This window comes from Oncorhynchus clarkii, chromosome 33 (assembly GCF_045791955.1).
Source record: "Oncorhynchus clarkii lewisi isolate Uvic-CL-2024 chromosome 33, UVic_Ocla_1.0, whole genome shotgun sequence".
Taxonomy (NCBI): domain Eukaryota; kingdom Metazoa; phylum Chordata; class Actinopteri; order Salmoniformes; family Salmonidae; genus Oncorhynchus; species Oncorhynchus clarkii.
This window is the reverse complement of record NC_092179.1, coordinates 17,366,332-17,382,464: the sequence shown is the minus strand read 5'-3', so window position 1 is coordinate 17,382,464 and position 16,133 is coordinate 17,366,332. Positions and strand designations below refer to the sequence as shown.

Genomic DNA, 16,133 nt, shown 5'->3' with positions numbered 1-16,133 from the left:
CATATCATCCTGTCCACCTCTGGTAGTCAGACACACAGTGTGATCATATCATCCTGTCCACCTCTGGTAGTCAGACACACATTGTGATCATATCATCCTGTCCACCTCTGGTAGTCAGACACACATTGTGATCATATCATCCTGTCCACCTCTGGTAGTCAGACACACATTGTGATCATGTCATCCTGTCCACCTCTGATAGTCAGACACACATTGTGATCATATCATCCTGTCCACCTCTGGTAGTCAGACACACATTGTGATCATGTCATCCTGTCCACCTCTGGTAGTCAGACACACATTGTGATCATATCATCCTGTCCACCTCTGGTAGTCAGACACACATTGTGATCATATCATCCTGTCCACCTCTGGTAGTCAGACACACATTGTGATCTGATTGTGATCATATCATCCTGTCCACCTCTGGTAGTCAGACACACATTGTGATCTGATTGTGATCATATCATCCTGTCCACCTCTGGTAGTCAGACACACATTGTGATCATATCATCCTGTCCACCTCTGGTAGTCAGAGACACATTGTGATCATATCATCCTGTCCACCTCTGGTAGTCAGACACACATTGTGATCATGTCATCCTGTCCACCTCTGGTAGTCAGACACACATTGTGATCATATCATCCTGTCCACCTCTGGTAGTCAGACACACATTGTGATCATATCATCCTGTCCACCTCTGGTAGTCAGACACACATTGTGATCATATCATCCTGTCCACCTCTGGTAGTCAGACACACATTGGGATCTGATTGTGATCATATCATCCTGTCCACCTCTGGTAGTCAGACACACATTGTGTCTGGATATCTTACAAGTGTAGAAAGATCTGGACAGAAACCATTTAAATCATCATTTTTCCCACCCTATAAAATCATTGACAGGTGGCACCGTTGACTGATTACATCAATATGTGTCCAACAATAAATAAATGAATAGCATTTTGCAAAAATAGTTGTGAGATCATTTACATAAAGGAAGGGACCAGAACATTTGGTCACAATGCAGACACAGGGGACAGGTAACAGACATATTTTAATGCCATGTGTCGACACATTTCTGGAAACATGGGCACAATCAGAATGTAGACAAGATCAGAACAAAGGACTCATGTCAGCACCAGGTATCAATGGGGCTTAGAGCATCCATCACCTGATCTGCTTTCATTTTTAAACTGTTAACTTTATAAACCATGTCTTGGGTGTGAGATTGTTACATAATTGTGTCTTTGAAGAGTGGGTTTATTGTGTTCTGATCTCCACCAGTGGCTGTGAATTGTTACAGTTGCTAGGATTCTCCCATATGGAACCTGTTCCTGGGGACAACCTGACATACATTGTTTCTTTGTTGTTTATCATCACAATGTAAAAGGTTCTCAGTTTTCTCTGCTGAATACTACCGCACTGTTTATTGGTTGTTCTATTGTTATTATTATGTTGTGTATGCCATGCCAAGCTCCTATCTGGAGTGATTCATTGATTCAATGATTTACGGACTACTTGAATACTCACTAAATGATACATGGGAAAGTATGTTCATTCATATATGAGACATGTTTATTTATTGTGCTTTATTTAATGTACTTTATTGTAGTATTGTACAAGCCAATTGTATTCACATATGACGACTCAAAAATAATTGTACTTTTCAATTACTTACTTGCAAAACCCTACACACAAAAACCTAAAATGCAGACAGACAATCACAAATACTTTTTAAACAGTTATATTAGTAATTCTTCACATACCTCAATCACATCACTGTCAAAATGGGTCACAACCAAGTCACTCAGTTCACCTTGCTCTGTGAGAGACCGTTCTTTTCTTTAATCTGCCTTTATGAGTGGAAAGGGCAGTAATAGGGAGTCAGTGGAAACTGTTTGTCCTTGTAGTCGTTAACGGAGCGATCCAGCCTTCATCAGCCATTACAAATCTGACAACACACATCAAAGCCTTGAAGGACAAAGGCCCGATCTATAACAAACAGCATGACAAGGCAAGAACATCATGTTAATATGAGGATGTGCTTCTTTTGATTTAGGAGACTCTATCTTGATTAAATGTAAACAAATGTAAACAAAACAGACGCGTTTTTTGTTCTGGAGGCACTAGTGGTCACTAGCTGGCACAGTCACAAAGTCATACAATCAGATTTGAATCCTAACCATCATTTTTGTTTTTATGGATTTTTACAATAAAGACAATTTTGCAGCTGGCCCATCTAGAGGAAATCTCTCAGTTCTGCCTCCAGGGCAATATTCATGACAAGAAACATCAACCTGTGAAACATACACCCCAAATTTGTTTCTTTGGGTACTGTAAGTAATAAATATACAGTAAAAACAGAGAATTAAGTAACCTTCCCCTACACACACGTGCACATATTGTACACACACACACACACACACACACACACACACACACACACACACACACACACACACACACACACACACACACACACACACACACACACACACACACACACACACACACACACACACACACACACACACTGTGGTCATTCCCACAGACATGCTATTTTCACTTGACTGGAATGCAGCATTGAAAGCCAACAAAAACATGTACTATTTTACTGTGATAAAACTGTGATGATAACATAAAGCAGAGATACCTGTAGCTTATCAACTGGTCACACAACAAGATCTGGGTCAATGTAATATGTTTTCATAGAGCCGCCTGTGGTTAGGAAATCTGTTCCCAAGTATTCCCAAGCATAACTAGAGAGGCATATGTGATCGTATCCCAATGTAATCAAGGTTTGAAATTATTATGTTTTTGTCAAATACTAAATCTGTTTGGGCTTCTTTGGGTAAATTTGCAGTGTACAAATTATTTATGACTATGTTCCAGCCTCTCGACCATTCACTCAAGAATAAATTGTCCTGTGTCTGATGTAATTAAGGACCCCTGATGTATGGTGTATATAGATAGGCTGTAAATTAGTATGCTGTAGGCCTTTGTTTGACACAAGTGGTCAGCATGTACTGTAGATATGATGAAAGAGGGAGAGTATCGCCGTCCGAAAGAGAAGCTGAAGGCAGCTAGAGCGGAGTGGCGACACTACGAGGAATTGGCTCAAGGTAATGTGCACGAGAGGCAGCCCCAGAATTTTTTTGGGGGGAGGCACACGGGGAGATTGGCGGCGTCAGGTAGGAGACCTGAGCCAACTCCCCGTGCTTACCGTGGCGAGAGAGTGAACGGGCAGGCACTGTGTTATGCGGTGAAGCGCACGGTGTCCCCAGTGCGCACGCATAGCCCGGTGCGCTACATCGCAGCTCCTCGAATCGGCCGGGCTAGAGTGGGCATCGAGCCAGGAGGGATGATGCCGGCTCAGCGCATCTGGTCTCCAGTGCGTCACCTCGGGCCGGGTTATACGGCACCAGCACTACGCACAGTGTCCCCGGTTCGCCAGCACAGCCCAGTGCGGCCAGTTCCAACTCTCCGCACTTGCTGGGCTACAGGGGGTATCCAGCCAGGACAGGTTGTGCAGGCTCGTTGCTCGAGACCTCCAGTGCGCCTCCACGGCCCAATGCATCCGGTGCCTAGGCCAAGGAGGAGGCCACCTGTATGTCTCCCCTTCTGTCCGGAGCCTCCAGAGCCACCTGTCTGTCTGGAGCCGCCAGAGCCACCCGTCTGTCCAGAGCCGTCAGAGCCGCCCGTCTGTCCGGAGCTGCCAGAGCCGCCGGTCTGTCTGTAGCCGCCAGAGCCGCCCGTCTGTCCAGAGCCGCCCGTCTGTCCAGAGCCGCCAGAGCCGCCCGTCTGTCCGGTACCGCCAGAGCCGCCCGCCTGTCCGGCGCCGTCAGAGTCTCCCACCTGTCCGGCGCCGCCAGAGTCTCCCGCCTATTCGGGGCCCGTTGTAAGGGTCCCCAGTTCGGGGTCGGCAGCGAGGGTCGCCACTCCAGAGGTGCCACCAAAGTGGGCCAAGACTAAGGTGGAGTGGGTCTACGTCCCGCACCAGAGCCGCCACCGCAGTGAAATGCCCACCAAGACCCTCCCCTATAGGTTCAGGTTTTGCGGCCAGAGGCCGCACCTTTGGGGGGGTGGGGTACTGTCACGTCCTGACCTTAGTTCCTTTTTTATGTCTCTATTTTGGTTTGGTCAGGGCGTGAGTTGGGGTGGGCATTCTATGTTTTTCATTCTATGTTTTGTTCTGTGTGTTGTATTTCTATGTGTTTTGGCCTGGTATCAGAGGCAGCTGTCAACCATACTTAGGTAGCCTGTTCCCACCTGTGATTGTGGGTAGTTGTTTTCTGTTTTTGTATTCTGTACCAGACAGAACTGTTTCGGTTTTGTTCATTCTCTTTTGTTGTTTTTCCATTCAGTGTTCAATTCATAATAAAAGATGAACACGCACAACGCTGCACCTTGGTCCTCACCTTCTTCAACCCACGGCAGCCAGCTTGTTACAGCCAGCTTGAAAGTTGAGAGCGGGATATTATTGTATAGTAGTACTGTTACCCCTCTTCATACTCATCCATGTTTAACCTCAACCCTAACCTGAACATCTACCATGAAACGTCCACTGATCTCCAGTGTACAGCCACGACCACTGTCCAGTCCTCCCCACCCTGCCCATAAGTGGGGTTCTCAGACACACTCATTCATCATTGAAAGTTGAGGCAATGTGCCAGGGCATTTATCAATAAGAACAATGGTCAAGGATAAGGCAGGGCTGGCGTGTGATGACTGCATCATAATTGCTGTTAATAATTACAGTTAAGAACGATAAGCAACCCGGGAGAGAGTATTTATGGATGGATTTATGGATGGCAACATTCCCAAGGGTTCTAGATAATCTCGGGGTGTTCCTCTGTGCGGAGAGAAAGAGAGAGAAAGACAGGCAAAGTTTGGATACACTGAAGCTGCGTACACAGATAAACTAGTCAGGTAAGTGTTAGTGTTATGCATTATTTTAGTACCTTGCTTATAATTTATTACTATTAAAGATAGATCGATTGTGGCAGTCGTCTGTGGCAGTTGGTGACCTAACACTTTCTTAAGAGTATTTTTTTTGTTCGTATTACCTTTAGTTAAAAATCTTTGTAAAATAGGACAACCTTTCCTAGTTATCCCGTGTATTATAATGGTATCACAACCCTTATTTAACCCAGACCACTCTAACCAGGTCAACGCTGACAGGCAGCACAGGCCCTGCCCAGCCATGCCAGTCGCAGCTGGTCCACTGGACATCACAGAGCTGTGACACTAATGACACAGGCTGATGTAGTTAGTTAGTGTGTGACTGTAGATGCACCTTTGTTGTGCAGCAGCTCCACAGTAATTGTCTGTGTCAAGGTACTTTCAAAGGCAGGAGGGAAAGATATGACAGGAACCTGTACTAAAATGTGATTGATGGGTCTCAGAGACCCTGTGAGGAACAGGTGCCGCACCACTCAACGAGAAGTAGAGGGTAAAGATGAAGCAGTATGTGGTCGCCAGGCCACTCTACTCAGAGGACGCCTTCGCAGACGAACATGAGAAGATCCACAGGCACCATAAGACCCTGCGGCACCACGTCAAGCAGTACTTCACGTAAGAATCAATCAAGTTTCTTCTGTTGTTTTGCTTGTGTTGTTTTGTGTAACACTGAAGGTAGCCTTATGATAGGCTGCAGTGCGTGGACGCAAAACTTCTGTGTAGATTCAATCAAGTGGCAATAGCAGACACTCCGCATAGCTGGTATTTTGGCGGTGTCGGACGTGTAACTGCATTAAGAGCTGTCAAATAGGTGAGGGGCTGCTCCTGTGGTTATTGTCACGAAGCCACACCCGTCCCACTCACGTTTAGTTTGAAACTGTAAAGTATAGGCTAAAATAAATAATATCATTCAAAGAAATCCTTCTGATTTAGATCAGCCTATTGGAGGTGTAGATTACACCCATTCCAGTAACAGGGCTGCTTGGGATTATAATTAATGCGACTCAGTACATCCAATGGCAATGTCTGCGACGGGTAAACTGATTTGACAGCTCTAATGCAGTTACACCTCAGACATGCTGAAATAAAAACAATGAAACTGTTATGCAGTCATAGGTTATTTCCGGTTAAGACAGAACGGATTGAATCTAGCCCTTCATCTAGTTATTACCACTCAATTCACTTTAGTAGTTTAGTATTTCTTTGGTGTGGACTAGTGGGCCCACATGACATTTTACCTGAGATGCCCTGATTGTCTTTAGTTTGCTTAAAGATATGGTAACTTTTCCTTCAAAAGCATACATCTAGTTTAAAGATCAGCCCTATCATCCTATATACTGTATGTCTAAACGTTGTGCATAAAGACGCTTAGATGTTATAAACTATTAGTAAATCATGTCTGTGGAGACTAACTAAAAATGGTGTGTGTGTTAACTGTAGTTGTGACCTCAAGCGCGCTAAGAACGCAGCGCTCTCTCTGCTGCCTTTCATTGGTTGGATGAGAATCTACCAGCTGAAAGAATGGTTGCTGAGTGATATTGTATCTGGGGTCAGCACTGGACTGGTAGCTGTTCTACAAGGTGAAGCTAATACCCACTCTAACCCACCTCAATCAACCAGTGTGCATCTTCAGATCTATCAAAGCAGTTCCTAGAGCACTTTTTGAGAAATCATTTGATAAAGAACTGTAGACCTCATTAACGTCCCAAAAACATCAACATTGATCATTGAAAGAAAATAAAGTAACAATATTGATGAACTATGGTTTTACGGAATGGAAATCAGGTCCGATAGTGGTATCACCTAAAATATATTATCTGGTCCTAGACACCTATTAATAGTTGTTTAATGAAAGAAGAGATGGTAACATATCTTTATTAGCAGGCATTATTGTCACAGTATTAGCATTGACACACAGAAAAGTCAATAGATACTTAAAACACCTGAATCACGATGACTCTTGAATGCTGTCATAGTCTTCTGTGACTTATGGTGGAGTTATTTAACATGCACTGTAAACTGTTGTTCATTGTTTTTGTTTGATTGACAGGTCTAGCATACTCCCTGCTGGCCTCACTCCCTCCATGGTACGGACTCTTCACTGCCTTCTTCCCAGTGATCATCTACTTCTTCCTTGGCACTTCCAGACATATCTCAGTAGGTAAGTACTGTGCATGTGTGTGTGTGTGTGTGTGTGCGTGTACAGTGTTTTGCTCTGACCATCACAAGCTATCACACATTTTTACTGTACTTACCGCCCTCTCTCTGCCCACCTCTCCACTTTCCATCCACTGCTTCCTCATCTTCACTTCCTCTCTCTTTCTCCTTACCCCACTCACTCCAGGGGCGTTCCCTGTTCTGAGCCTCATGGTGGGTGCAGTGGTGACGAGGCTTGTGCCTGACGAAGGCCCCCCAGTCAACATCACTGGGTTTGAGGGGCTGACCAGCGACGAGCAGAGAGTAATGGTGGCCGCCTCTGTCACCTTCCTCATGGGGATAATGCAGGTAAAACACCATCATTACCGCAGCATTATCACTCATGTACTGTACATTACTCATATCTCTCTGTAATCTGAATCTAGAATGAACAATGACTCCCTCTCTCTATCTATGGACGTGATCTCCCATATTCTAACATGAGTCCTCTGCTTCTCTCCCAGCTGGCCATGGGTCTGCTGCAGGTAGGCTTCATCGTCATGTACCTGTCAGACACGCTGGTGTCTGGGTTCACCACCGCGGCTGCTGTCCACATCCTGGTGTCCCAGCTGAAGTTCGTGTTGGGCCTGGTGGTGCCGGGACTCAGTGGACCCCTGTCCATCGTTTATGTGAGTCCAGGAAGAGAGACAGGATGAGGTCACATGTCTTTCAATGCAACAGTATGATTTTTATCTACTGATATCCAAATATGCAATGACTTAGCTACAACATTAACTCCCTCATATCTTATCCCTCATATCTGATCTGTTCCTATAGCTCTGAGGAATAACACTGTGTTGATAAGATAAACAAGTGTCTCATTGTCTCATCTTATCTTATACAGTTAAGCACAGGTATTCCTCAAGTGCCCCCAATATTTCAGAAAAAGCTATAATTCATGAGTCATGGCTTGGTGTAGAGACCTCTGACTGAACTCTCACACCCTGTAACTGGGTTCTTCATTACTGTCATCAATATTAACTGACATCTTCCTCAGACCCTGGAGAAGATCTTTGTCCAGATCGAGAAGACCAACGTGTGTGACCTGGTGACATCCATACTGATCATGGGGGTGGTGTTCATAGTGAAGGAGATCAACGATAGATACAAAGCCAAGCTGCCTGTTCCCATCCCCATAGAGGTTATCATGGTGAGTGGCAATGTGTGCACTATGTCATCACAACCTGGGCTTCAGCTCTATATGTACACAGATAATACACAGATAAGAATTGGGAAACATTGTGGCGAGAACCAGCCTCATACGGGGCACCACTGAATTTAAACTCTTAGAAAAAAGAACCCAATGGGTTTTATCTGAAAAGAAAAGGGTTCTACCTGGAACCTAAAAGGGTTCTACAAAGGGTTATCCTACGGGGACAGCCGAAGAACCATTTTAGGTTCTAGATAACACCTTTTCTTCTAAGAGAAAAGAAAAAGGCATCGTCATACAGGGCACTGTTTATGTAGATGTGTCTCACTATTTAATATAAATTTGAATATGAGTATGTACTTGCACAAAGTACAGATCATATTATCACAGATAAGCATCGGAAAGCATTGTTATTCTTATCCTGAACAGTCGCTCCCTTGTTCCTATCTTGGTACACTCTTGGAGAACAACTTGCTATCTAGAACCTAAAAGGGTCCTTCGGCTGTCCCTATAGGATAACCCTTTGAAGAACCCTTTTTGGTTACAGGTTTCCGTGTATAACCTTTTACATAGATGATTCTACATGAAACCCCAAAGAGTTCTACCTGGAACCCAAAAGAGTTCTACCCGGAACCAAAAAGAGTTCTACCCGGAACCAAAAAAGTGTTCTCCTATGGGGACAGCCAAAGAACCCTTTTGGAATCCTTTTTTCTAGTGTATTGATCCAAAGTAGCAAGGAGCCAGCTTTTGTGAAGCGTACAGTATTGATATTTTATTCTCACACTGACTCACAGTACGGCAGATGAGGACAATCAGGTGAATTGTAGGAAAATACATGAACTTATTTTGATGTACTAAAAGCCTGCAGTGTGTCACAGCTTTGTGTAAAAGTTGGCAAGGTAACCAGATTATCTTGAAATATACTGTTTTATCACCAGATTGCATTTGTCCTGCTAATAACTGATAAATTGATTTTGGTAATGACTTTCGCAGACTGTCATCGCTTGTGGCGTTTCCTATGCATTCAACTTCCAGGTGATTTATAAAGTTGATGTTGTCGGCCGTATTCCAGTGGGGTAAGCACATGTAAAAATATGTTTGCTGCATGTTAAAATGGCTGAGAATAGATGGGAAAAGAATCTAACAATATCTCTCCCTCTCAATATGTTAGGTATGAGTCACCTATGGCCCCGAACATGCAGATCTTCGGGCAGACTGCTGTTGAGGCGTTCCCTATGGCCATAGTGGGCTTTGCTGTAGCCTTCTCTGTCGCCAAGGTCTACTCAGTCAAACACGATTACATCATAGACGGAAATCAGGTGGGTCCCAAAACCAGAACATTAGGAGGAGGGGTTGGAAGCCGAGGTGGTACGGAAAAATGTGTTTATTGTTGCTTGTGAATGAGGGTTGTCAGCCTAATACAAACTATCAACATAAGACTTGAACTAATATCAACAGTTCCAAAACATGTATTTGTCCTTGTTTTGCTCTCTAGGAGCTGATAGCTTTTGGGGCCAGTAACATCATTGGAGCAGCCTTTAAGTCGTTTGCAGCAAGTACAGCTCTCTCCAGGAGTGCGGTACAGGAGAGTACAGGTGGTAAAACCCAGGTAAACTACTAAACCAAGAGGCTATCTGAGAATACAGACACACAACCATACTTAGAGTTCCTTCCTGTACAAGTTCTTTATCCAAGAGATGTAGCTGTAAACGTTATGAAATATTGACCTGTTTGGGTCTCTCTATCTTTGGTGTAATAATGACTGATAACTTATCATAGTCCAAACCAGATAGAATTGCACAAATGGGGGAGAGAATGTGATGTAGTTTGTCGTGACTCGTGACCTACAGTACATAGCGAGGAATGAAAGAATTGACTCAGAGTTACAATGTACCAAGTTAATAAATAATTGTAATTTATGAAATATATCAAAGGGAAACACTGCTTAAAAAGTGCTTATCTGTGGTTGTTTTGTGAATAGCTAAATGTGAGTAAAATAAAGTGTTACTTCATTTCAGATTGCTGGGCTACTGTCAGCGCTCATCGTGATGGTCGTCACCTTGGCTATCGGGTTCTTATTGGAGCCACTCCCAAAGGTAAAACTCACTCAGTATTTGCAATATAATTGACTTTAGGAGTTGAGTGATAGGGAAACATTTTGATTTCCGCCTAAATAGACATACAAAGAACCAGTCCAGAACCTCTCAACGTCCCCCATATACAGTGCCTTGCGAAAGTATTCGGCCCCCTTGAACTTTGCGACCTTTTGCCACATTTCAGGCTTCAAACATAAATATATAAAACTGTATTTTTTTGTGAACAATCAACAACAAGTGGGACACAATCATGAAGTGGAACGACATTTATTGGATATTTCAAACTTTTTTAACAAATCAAAAACTGAAAAATTGGCCGTGCAAAATTATTCAGCCCCTTTACTTTCAGTGCAGCAAACTCTCTCCAGAAGTTCAGTGAGGATCTCTGAATGATCCAATGTTGACCTAAATGACTAATGATGATAAATACAATCCACCTGTGTGTAATCAAGTCTCCGTATAAATGCACCTGCACTGTGATAGTCTCAGAGGTCCGTTAAAAGCGCAGAGAGCATCATGAAGAACAAGGAACACACCAGGCAGGTCCGAGATACTGTTGTGAAGAAGTTTAAAGCCGGATTTGGATACAAAAAGATTTCCCAAGCTTTAAACATCCCAAGGAGTACTGTGCAAGAGATAATATTGAAATGGAAGGAGTATCAGACCACTGCAAATCTACCAAGACCTGGCCGTCCCTCTAAACTTTCAGCTCATACAAGGAGAAGACTGATCATAGATGCAGCCAAGAGGCCCATGATCACTCTGGATGAACTGCAGAGATCTACAGCTGAGGTGGGAGACTCTGTCCATAGGACAACAATCAGTCGTATATTGCACAAATCTGGCCTTTATGGAAGAGTGGCAAGAAGAAAGCCATTTCTTAAAGATATCCATAAAAAGTGTTGTTTAAAGTTTGCCACAAGCCACCCGGGAGACACACCAAACATGTGGAAGAAGGTGCTCTGGTCAGATGAAACCAAAATGTAACTTTTTGGCAACAATGCAAAACGTTATGTTTGGCGTAAAAGCAACACACCATCCCCACTGTCAAACATGGTGGTGGCAGCATCATGGTTTGGGCCTGCTTTTCTTCAGCAGGGACAGGGAAGATGGTTAAAATTGATGGGAAGATGGATGGAGCCAAATACAGGACCATTCTGGAAGAAAACCTGATGGAGTCTGCAAAAGACCTGAGACTGGGACAAAGATTTGTCTTCCAACAAGACAATGATCCAAAACATAAAGCAAAATCTACAATGGAATGGTTCAAAAATAAACATATCCAGGTGTTAGAATGGCCAAGTCAAAGTCCAGACCTGAATCCAATCGAGAATCTGTGGAAAGAACTGAAAACTGCTGTTCACAAATGCTCTCCATCCAACCTCACTGAGCTCGAGCTGTTTTGCAAGGAGGAATGGGAAAAAATTTCAGTCTCTCGATGTGCAAAACTGATAGACATACTCCAAGCGACTTACAGCTGTAATCGCAGCAAAAGGTGGCGCTACAAAGTATTAACTTAAGGGGGCTGAATAATTTTGCACGGCCAATTTTTCCGTTTTTGATTTGTTAAAAAAGTTTGAAATATCCAATAAATGTCGTTCCACTTCATGATTGTGTCCCACTTGTTGTTGATTCTTCACAAAAAAATACAGTTTTATATCTTTATGTTTGAAGCCTGAAATGTGGCAAAAGGTCGCAAAGTTCAAGGGGGCCGAATACTTTCGCAAGGCACTGTAGGGGACTTAACATCTAAGATTAGGACATTACGGAATGAATCACTCTGTATGAAGTTGATAAGAGCACTGGAATTTAGATGGAAGTCTTGTGCAACTCTTGTGACTGATCATCAAAGATGTCATTGCCTGACCTTTTCCCTCTGTGTTGACAGTCGGTGCTGGGGGCGGTGGTCATAGTCAACCTGAAGGGGATGTTGATGCAGATCAGAGAAGTCCCTTACCTGTGGAGGAGAGACCGGCCCGACTGTGTGAGTCTTCTGAGACACTCCCACTGAACTGCACTTAAAATGGAAACAAGCAATGATGTCTTTACCAACTGTGATAATGAACTCATATTTCCTCCAATCCCTTCCATCCTGCATCCCCCTGTCTTGCCTCCCCTCCATGTCTTTATCCAGGTGGTGTGGGTGGTGACCTGCCTGGCTTCCATCCTGTTGGGGCTGGATCTAGGGCTGGCTGTAGGTCTAGGGATCGAGCTGCTCACCGTTGTCTTCAGGGCTCAGTTGTGAGTATGGGCACAAATCTCCAAATTCCTAACAAAAAAGTTGAACTTGTGTCTTTGTTTATTCTTTGTCAGTTTTCAATGTTATTAGGAGGTGGACACACCAGGGTTGGGGTTAATTCGACATTTCAGAATTTGATTCAATTCAAACTAAGAATTGAGATTCAAATGTAAATTGGTCACACCCCACAGGAAGCATAATTGGAATTTCATTGTAATGAAAGGAAGTATAATTGAACTCAAAGCAATTAAAATAAATTCAACTGAGACAAGAAACAGATGAGTCTCATTCCTTTGATGAATGTTTTGCCCAAAACATCTGCCACCTCTTACTAAAGAATACAGATACCATCAATAAAAATGGGATTATAACTCAGATGTTAGTATTCATATTTAATGCATTGTGGGAAATGAATTTTTCCAAATATTTAATAACATGTAAGTGAATTATGAATTATTACAGACAACCTACAAAATTATCTTAGAATATTTACAGACCACTGTTAATTATTTAACACTCTTTTTAGGAGGATGTGTTTTAAAAAGGTTTCAAGAAATTGTTAAACATAGTAACCATGCATGATGTCAAAATAAACATGTGCGTAATGATGTAAGGAATTCAATTCTACTTCCTTTAATTCAAATTCTATTAATTCTGCTTCCTGTGGGATGGAGCCAGTTTACATTCAGTTCAAATTCAATAATTGATTTGGAATTAAAGACCAATTCACAACTCAATTCAGAATTAACCCCAACCCTGGAACACAATGTCATAGTGACATTTCTGCCTGCATTTTATCCCAGCCCACGTTGCAGTGTCCTGGCCAATATCACAGGAACAGATATCTACAAAGACCGCAAGGATTACATGAGTGTGAGTAAGCTGTAATGTGGACTAAAGACACTCACCAATATCTTTTTATCTTACAAGACTGTGAAGACAGTGTGTCTACACATGGTCCTTGTTCTATTGTTTATATATCTCTTTCCAGATCTATGAGCCAGAGGGTGTGAAGATCTTCAGGATACCGTCACCCATCTTCTTTGCCAATATAGATTTTTTCCGAGGCAAGCTGGTGGAAGCTGTAAGTAAGCAATTATACACAATTAGACGTGTAAAATGAAGAATTCTACCAAACACATTTACACGTAGGCCTTACAATTCCATGACATGGGCCAACAATTATTCATGGGTGTACTTATTAAGACATGTTATTTTCTCATTGGATTTGTTCCAATGGAAAAAGGTCATAAAGAATGATCAAATAAACTCATGAAGGTCAATACCACCTCAGTGTATGAGGTAATATAGTATACCAGGTTGTATAGCAATAGTTCCCATACAAATCGGTGTTACTACAGTTTAACTTGCACCTTACTAAACACTAAACGCATGCAGATAAGACAAAGTTTAGCCTTGATCTGTATGATGGCCAAGGCACTGGTAAACAATATGCCCCATTCACAATAAAGCCCATGTGTAACAGTTACTCCTACTTTCATGTGTGCAATTGCCAATTAGGGTTCAACTTGACTTTGATGTGTTTTCAGGTGGGCTTTAACCCTTTGAGGGTGTTGAGGAAGAGAAACAAAGCCCTGAGGACGATCAGGAAACTTCTAAAGAAAGGAGAGCTGCAGATGACATCTGTGAGTAGTGGTGCACTTACCTGTTGCCCACATAAACACATAAAAAGATAACTTCCACTCACAAAGTTACCCCGTTAACACTTTACAAGAGCCTCCTGTGTCATACAGTTTCATTTAAATGGCCATAAGCATGTCATAAATCCGTCTAGCCTAAAACTTTAGTTTCACACCTGGCAACAACATACTTTTAGCAATCCAAAATCAACAGACATCAAGCACATGCTGCAGGACCTATAGGCAGTCGTCCCCATACATGCCTTATCAGAATGGTCTTGTGGTTGCATGTATATGAAAAACAAATGAATCATCATCCCATAATGGTGGGTGGACCTCCAAAGATCACCTTCTACATGTAGTCAGGTTTTCACAATAAGAGGTTGTGGTAATGTTGTGGTTCTCCCGGTGCAGAAAGGCCTACTGCTCACCAGCTCTGGTCCCATTGAGGAGTCTGAGGATGAGAGCAACATGGAGGATCTGGACCAGCCCACTGACTTCAAGGACCTTCCTGTCCAGGTGAACTGGAACTCTGAGCTTCCTGCCAACATCCATGTCCCCAGAGTAGACGTCCACAGCCTGATCCTGGACTTCTCAGCCGTCTCCTTCCTCGACATCTCTGCCCTCAAGGGACTCAAAGCGGTGAAACAAAACTCTTCCGTTACAACCCTGGGGAATGTGGGGATGATTGTATATTTTACCAGAGTATTTCTACTCGCTGGGTACTGATATTTTGTTGTGTTCTATAGGCACTCAAAGAGCTCATTCGGGTTGAAGTTGAGGTCTACATTGTGGCATGTGACGGTAAGCCTGGTTTAAGACGAGCCATCTGTCCCATCCATTCCTTCTCCCGTTTTCTCTTTAACACTGAATTCAATCACTCTGAAACAAATAAAGGTAAGATGATTGATCTAACAATATCTGTCCCTTGTGTCCAAAGAGTACATCCTGGAGAAACTGCACAGCTGTAAGTTCTTTGATGACGAGGTGAAGTCGTCCATGTTTTTCCTGACCCTCCACGATGCCATGCTGCATATCCTGGAGAAACATCCAGTAAACTCTGAAAACACAAAAGTCTGCGAAAAGGTATAACATTTACCTATAGAAAAATACTATGTATCTATTGATGTTTCCACCCTTACAGACTAAATAAGAGGTGCCAAACCTTATCTTGGCCCACATCGCTTCATTCACAGGAACTTGTCTCATTCTTGGGTATCATGTTTTCTTACAGGTTATAACAACAGCCACTATCCATGGCAACCAATGCAATGGTGTGTCAAGTTTGCGTAGCAGGGACAAATTTGTGCATGTAAGTAACTGAGACCCATAAAATCTATTTGTCATTGTCTTTTCTACATTTGTAATGAATAGGCATCAGCAATCAAAATGATAATGAATAAAAAATAACTATTGTAATGTTGCAACTCATGTGGAGGTACAGATCATTCATAAAACTCTAGGTACAAAGTACAGTAAGATGAGCTGACAAAATAAAATCTAAACTAAAAGTAGTATCTCTTTGCTCTCCCCAGGTCCCAGAGCCAGAAACCAAGTTCTAGTTCCAGAACTACACTCTTAGATGTCAGTATTTTAAGGGTTCTTCGACTGTCCCTTTCCTCAGATGGTTCTACATGGAACCAAAAAGGGTTATATTTGGAACCAAAAAGAGTTATCCTATTGGGACAGCTGAAGAACCCTTTTGGAACCATTTTTCTAAGAGTGTGGTGGTGTGTACGGTACTTTCATTTCCTGGGATGGCATGCATTTCCTGTGATCACTGTGCTTTCTGGTGATAATAGACGTAAGGACCCATGATACTGACCTAAAACGGACACCATACAGTAACC

General features: G+C 42.8%; 1 protein-coding gene across 1 annotated transcript; it reads left to right on the top strand.

Annotated features, from left to right (window-relative positions):
- The first annotated feature begins 4,883 nt into the window (after positions 1-4,883).
- On the top strand, positions 4,884-15,845 carry LOC139393274 (chloride anion exchanger-like). The gene is made up of 21 exons (XM_071141792.1): positions 4,884-4,932; positions 5,409-5,577; positions 6,403-6,542; positions 7,013-7,123; positions 7,307-7,467; positions 7,623-7,787; positions 8,156-8,308; positions 9,302-9,384; positions 9,480-9,627; positions 9,804-9,917; positions 10,327-10,404; positions 12,293-12,388; positions 12,539-12,645; positions 13,447-13,516; positions 13,635-13,727; positions 14,194-14,289; positions 14,698-14,925; positions 15,033-15,087; positions 15,224-15,369; positions 15,518-15,595; positions 15,819-15,845. The coding sequence occupies exons 2-21, from the start codon at positions 5,462-5,464 to the stop codon at positions 15,843-15,845; spliced, it is 2,265 nt and encodes a 754-aa protein (XP_070997893.1). The 5' UTR covers positions 4,884-4,932; positions 5,409-5,461.
- The last annotated feature ends 288 nt before the right edge of the window (positions 15,846-16,133 follow it).